General features: G+C 38.1%; 1 protein-coding gene across 1 annotated transcript; it reads right to left on the reverse strand.

The window, feature by feature from the left end:
- LOC113343693 (zinc finger protein BRUTUS-like At1g18910) lies at positions 1 to 6455 on the reverse strand. The gene is given in 14 exon segments (XM_026587821.1): positions 1 to 411; positions 507 to 578; positions 654 to 713; positions 806 to 1040; positions 1162 to 1299; positions 1403 to 1624; positions 2015 to 3241; positions 3243 to 3528; positions 3618 to 3786; positions 4067 to 4301; positions 4428 to 4789; positions 4872 to 5066; positions 5294 to 5512; positions 6028 to 6455. Coding segments are annotated over 14 exon segments (3762 nt in total). The 5' UTR covers positions 6268 to 6455; the 3' UTR covers positions 1 to 309.
- Between the last annotated feature and the right edge of the window lie 205 nt (positions 6456 to 6660).

A 6660-nucleotide genomic window follows, 5' to 3' on the forward strand; every position in this document is an offset into this window, starting at 1 on the left:
TGCCGAAGAAAAAATGTCAGCTCAACTCAAGATGTTACAATGTTAAGAAAATGTTAGTTATAATCTGCGCCTACATTGGTACACTACTTATTTTGTACACCTTATTATGTCTCACTTGTGGCACTCGCATTGAGGTAGATTGCAGTTGATTTCTTGGGATGATCTCACAACGGAGAACACACTTATTTTAAAACTTCAACCCAGAAAAGTAAATGCTGCATTAGCTCACGGAGAAGAGATGTAAAAGCTGAAGCGACTAGCCCCTGCTGGTCCCTATGTGGTTGTACAACTTGTACCACTATGATCCACTCAAAGAAGCCGGGTACTGTAAGAACCACAATATGGACACTTGTGGTGACGCCAATGGTAGGGAGCAACCCCTCGCCTCTCACAGTCATGGCACAATATTCCCTGTAAATTCACCATTATCTATATCAGCAGCAACACAAAAAGAAAAGTTAAATTAAATAAATAAATGCTGAAAGTAAAAAGAAGACAGTCTATACCTGAGTCTGTCCAGAATATTCCTCTGGAACTCCTTCTTCGGCCAACAAAGAGTCAAGCAACGCAAAGTATACCTGCAAAAGCATTTAACCATTAACAAACTTGAACATATCTCCACACAAAGCAATGTATATTCATAAGTAACTGACCTGCATATCCCCGAGTGACTTGCTGCAAATTGGGCATGTATAGTGAGTGCAAGTGTAGTCCTACAGCCAGCATCAAAAGCACATCAAAAGAGGTCTCAGTGTTGGATAATATCCAGAAGATAAAACAGGAAAAACTCACATGAGTTGTATACCTTAAAACATGTTGAGTGCATCAAATGCCCACATTCAAGGGCCTTAACTGGAGATGTTGATGTGAAGATATCCTCGTGGCAAATCGGACAATTAGACTCAAAACACTTTTCTCTGCATATATGCACCGTGAGAGATTTTGATAGACATGCATTGCAATTCATACAATGAAAGAAATCAATCCCCAAGCCCTTTCCAATTCGACATATGTTGCAAAAGGGACAGTGGTAGATTTCCCTGTACAAAACGAAGTAGAAGTCATCAGATCATTTTACATCCAAACAGAGAATTTCACATCTGAAAGCTAGATTTCGCCATAATAATACAACATTGAACCAAAGACTGGTTATTTTATCACCTGTCATCATCATATAGTTTGCAGATTTTGCAGTAGTACTTTGCCATGGATAAATTGTTGCATGATATGTTCGAACATGTGGGGCCTATAGGTTGAATTTTCAAGCATTTCATGCACATCATCTCGGTGGTAGTCTTCCTACATATGCTCAAATCAGTAAGCTACTATTTAAAAATCCACCGTAAAATATCAGCAAATAATACTCCTTATGAAACTATTGCAGAGTTCAAATTATTCTTACCTGTCTATTTTGTGGTCAAGCTCAGCCTCATCATGGCAATATTTACATGTAAATAACTGCTTACAGCAAGCAGCAAAAATCTTACAGTTCCTCTTGTAGTGTTTGCAGCCAAATATTTGTTTTTCTTTGTCGCGATAAGCAGGACACTGACCAGGAAACTCTCCAACATCACTTATGAAAGCAACTTCTTGATGATGTTTTAGCTGGGAAACATCCCAGTGGCTGAAAACATGAATCTTTTTTTTAATGAATATCCACATAAAATGCTTGAAGGTTTGAAAAGAAACAGAATAAGGTCCACTGCGCAAAGGGGTAGTGTGTCACTTTAGTGGCAAAAGAAACTGTTCTGAAAGTTGGAACTCACTAGCAGGTGTTATTGACGGTGTAAAAGTCTACTCCCAGATTCATAAAATCCAATATCAGTAATGACAGGCATGTCTATTCAGGTACACTAGTGTAGGTTTGAAGGGAGTAGATAGTAATAATCAATCGACCGGCTCATATATATATGCTAGATATAATACCTACCTTATATGACCTATAAATTTAGAAACAGAAAAGAATACATGACCTATAAAAATAGAAACAAAAGAGAAAGTTGTAGAAACCAACCTTGTAAGCAGGTTTTGAATTTCACGAGCCATTTGCCGAGAATCTAAAGTAGTGTCACGTGATATTTTTCTAATTTCCGCCTCCATTTCTGCATCGCTCATGATCAAAAGTTGCTTCTCACAATGCCCAAGTGTCTGATCATCAACCGGAACTTCACTGGGATTCTCAATCTCATTGACCCCTGTCCCTCTCTGATAAGTCTTCTTTTCACCTTCATATTTCTTCAACTCGGGATCTTGAAAATTCTTAATCTCGTTAATTACTTTCGTTCTATCATCTCCTTTGCCCTTTCTAAATAGTTCAGCACTAGCACCCACATAACTTTTCTTCGGAAACAGGAATGCTCTACAGTTAAGGTTCATCCCTTCAAGTTCATTGTGGCTTCCTCTTGACAAATATGTAGCAACAATTTCTAGTGGATCTTCTGTTGTTAAAGGTGTGTCATTGAGCTCCACCTTTGTGACAGTTAAACCGTTCTTGTCCAAATTTTCCCACCATTCGGCCAACCATTCATTAAACATTGTATTTTTTGTAGACCTACGCCATATTGATAATATTCCATGTTGCTCTGCAGGTGATAATGACGCCATAAGCCAGGGCAACATAACTTGCAGAACTTCAGCTCTTGTCCTTCCAAGCATGCACCCTATGATTTTTTCTTGTTCCTCGTACGAAAAGAACTGCGAAAATAAGGGCCAAAGTTCAATCTCTTCGTGATACACATGCTTATCTAGTTCGATACGCATTGTTTTACACATACGATGAAGCTTCACACACATCTGACGGTATTTAAGAATTCTCTGATCAAGTCTCCCTTCCAGAACACTTGATGCTTCAGCAGGAAGAGAAGTGTGTAACTCAGAAATTTCATATAGAATGGCGGAGACATTGCTGAAGAGCTCCTTTTCCAATTTGTGGTCAATGGAATATGAAGAGCTAATGTTTTGGAATTTCGCCACAGCCTCCAGAGCTGGAAACGCTATTTCATCTTCGCTGTCACTATGAATTTGGTAGAGAAACCGGACAAGATGAAATCTCTGAAGGAATTCCTTGAGGAACCCAATGTTTTTATCCATCTTTGCTGATATAAGAATAAGATATTCCATATCATTCTTCAGGGCCCTGTGGAAGAGAAATATGAAGTCAACTGGTTTGAACTCTGGTGTGAGACTAGAACCAGTGTCGCTGTTATGTATAACTTCTGGATAGGGGGATAATTTTCTAAGCCTGCTGCAGATTAATTTCGCTAGAGTACGAAGTGCTGTAGGTCTCTTCAACTTTGTAAGGATGACTATCAGATAAGCTGTTCTTGGCCTTCGCAGAAAAATCTGTTTCTATCTGGCTAGGGTGAGCTTTCTTGCCATGATCCTCTATACAGTCAGGTAAACAAGTACCTCTATTCTTGAACATTTCCTGTAACTCTTCTCTGAATGTCTCGAGGGTGGTCTTACCTGAATACCCATTGCGAACCCACTCGTTCAAGAGCCGAGCAAAAGACATGTCAGCTACAGATCCTGTTATATGAAATAAATGAATCATTTTAATTTAGTAGCACCAAATATTTATTTTTTTAAAAGAGCACTCAAATAATTCAAAGGCAGACCTGCCCAGTTTATGCTGAAAAGAATGGCTTTTGACTCCTCCTCAGTTAAATGTGTTGACAACCAACTTGTCACACATTTTAATAATCCGAGAGGCATCACTTGCAAGCTCGTATATAACAAGCTCTGTTGCATTTCATAATTGCAGTTCTTGCGAATGAGAGGAAAAACCTGTTCAAATTACACATGAGTGGATAGTGATGATGACAGATACAAACTAGTGAATATACACTCAAGTTTAAATGGTCCTGTCAACAGTATTTGAGATTCTAGAGCCTGTCGTTCTTGGAACCGGAAGCAGTATTTATCACTTAATAATAAGTCTAAAACGCCATAAGTATAAAAAACCTATATAAACTGGGTTGCCTAACTAAGGCCAAAAAGACCCATCAGTATTTCGAAGTTATTGGTGTTATAAATACTCCAACTTCTTTACAAAAAATAAATATACCTCGGATTCTTGAAAAGCAAAGTGCATGCTAAGTCCCTCTAAGAAAGGAACCAACTGCGAGCACAGATTCTCCATGTGATTGGGTAATGATGATATATTTTGACTGCTAACATTTTGTAAAGCTCGGAAGAGACCTTCAATCTGAAAGTCATCTGGGAATCTTTGATATGTGAAAGATAAGGACCCGTCGGCAAGTTCATTCAAAACCGAGAAGAAGACTTTTTCCAGGGCATTACTGAAGCAAAAAGTACATTATTTTCGTGGCTATGATGAACCAAAATAAAAGAGAAAAGGCACAGAAAGAAAATTACTGGCAACGAATAAAGTTAACTTGGTCATGCACCAGAAAATTTAATAATACCTATAGAAAATGAGAACATCTGCGAAGAATTTTAACCGGGCACTTATTGAAGGTAAAGTGCAATAAGTCCTGGATCTTCTTGTTCCGCGAAGCTCCGCTAGAATTTCATTCAAATCTTTGTTGATGGCACCATGCCAAAGACGAAGACCATCAATAGGATGATGCTTTGCAGTATCCTTGGCAAGATCCAACTCTTCTGGACTGCAGAATTTGCCAGATAAGCTCTTGCTGAATGAGTATGCCTTTGGCAACTCCTTCAAGTATAATGGTTCACTAGAACTTAAGAACCAGTTTTCACCTTTGCAGGTGTTGAAGGCTTTGGAAGTTGGTTTTCTTTTCTTAACAAGCCAGGATGTCACGACCTTCACAAAGAAATTCGATTATTTGGTTCCCTAAATATAACAGCGCTGAACTAAACTACCGCAAAAAGAACTACAGGCTTACCTCTTGCAACAGATTTTCTTTAGGAACAACCTCTTTAATACAAAGGGCAACATCGGCCTGCTCATTTGCAGGAAGATAGGATGTCATCCATGGAAACATATCTTCCAATAACATTATAGGTACACTACAAATGAACTGCCAAACAAGTGAAGCCTGTTCTTCCAAGGAGAATGATTTAATCAGCAATTCAAAAACCTGCAAGAAATTACATAATCTAGTGAGAATTCCTACTTCAAACTTTCTCCTTCTTCTTTTAAAAAAATTACTCTAAAATTTCATAGCAAGGACAGTACTTAAAAACACACATCCGCAAAAAAGGCATTCATCCAATATGTACCCCGGAATAATGAGTATTCAGCCAAGCATGCTCAGCTAAATAGTAAGAAATAATTCATAGTAAGAGAAAACTAAGTGTCACATACCTGCTCTTCTTCTTTGAGCATATGGTTGCAAATGAAGGACTGCATTGTGTAGCAATGAGAAATAAGATCTTGAAGTGGTAGTGAAACTTTTCCATCATTCTCCAACAAAGCGGAAAAACTCTGGAAGACTGACTCAAATAGATCATCTATCACTCTATGTTCAAGAGAATATGAACTTGTAACATTTTTTACACGTAAATCCAGAGCTTGAAAAATTACCTACAAAAGCATTTAAAGTTGAATTATACAAATTGTATCTCGAAAAAGATAGATCATAACATCTGACCTTTTTTATGTATATATGAACTGACAATTTTGACTCTCTTCTTCAAATTTAGCTAGTTTACCCCGTTAAACAAGTATGATGCCTCTCTAGGAGAATAGTAAAAGGTCATGGCTTTGTGGGGTGTTTACACCCACGACCGGAATTTGAAACTAGTCAGCACCCTAATTCCTACAGAACTATCAAAAAGAAGAAGAAAAAATGACAGTCAGGTGGTGCAGATTAACCTATAGTAGTAAGTCACTAAGATTAGCTATGGAATGCAGCAACAACAGCAACAAAATTAAGAACCCTTTGTTCCAAGGGCTGATTCTGTCCTAATTAAGAAATTCTCATCAATATTTGGGCATTTTGCCAAATAACTTGGAAGCAACAATTACTAAAATTAGCTCAAACTCAACAATCAATCATAAAAATATCGGCATAATCAAACGAAAATGAAGCTACTCACTTCATCCTCAGCAGCTGTATGATACTTATAAGCAACTCTAAGAAATCGAAACCGGCGAAGTAGGTCAATGATCAAGTCACGTCCAGGAAACCCAATGATCTCCAAGAATGATGACGCAATTCTATTAAGCTGTTCAAGTTCAGCCCTAAAAGCTTTATGAAAACAAACCAATAGAAGTATTGGAGCATCAGTAACTCGAATACTATTGACCGAACCACTACTTTCCTCAACCACCACCATATCCAACACAGATGTTGCTTCTTCTTCTGATGAGAAGGAGGCAGTAAACTCATCCTATCTGGCACCACCACCACACCACCACCTTCCCTCCACCAACAACCATCCCTCCTCTTTTGCATTAACTTCACCTCTTCCACATCTTTTTAATTCTCTCTATGTTTCTTTGATTCTCAGATCGTTGAAACCTATTCAATAGTTTTTTTAAGTTTTTTTTTTTTGTTTGATGCCATTGACTTGGACGTTTAACCTAAACGTCTATAATTGTATTTGAATTTATTAATATTAATTTCGCGCCAGTGTCGTTACCCGCGCTGATGTGATCGTACGGTTCAGGACACTTCGTTTGCAGGCCAGTTGGCCTCTCAGTATCTCAACTATGACGCTATGGTCAAT

Source organism: Papaver somniferum, unplaced genomic scaffold (assembly GCF_003573695.1).
Source record: "Papaver somniferum cultivar HN1 unplaced genomic scaffold, ASM357369v1 unplaced-scaffold_65, whole genome shotgun sequence".
NCBI lineage: Eukaryota > Viridiplantae > Streptophyta > Magnoliopsida > Ranunculales > Papaveraceae > Papaver > Papaver somniferum.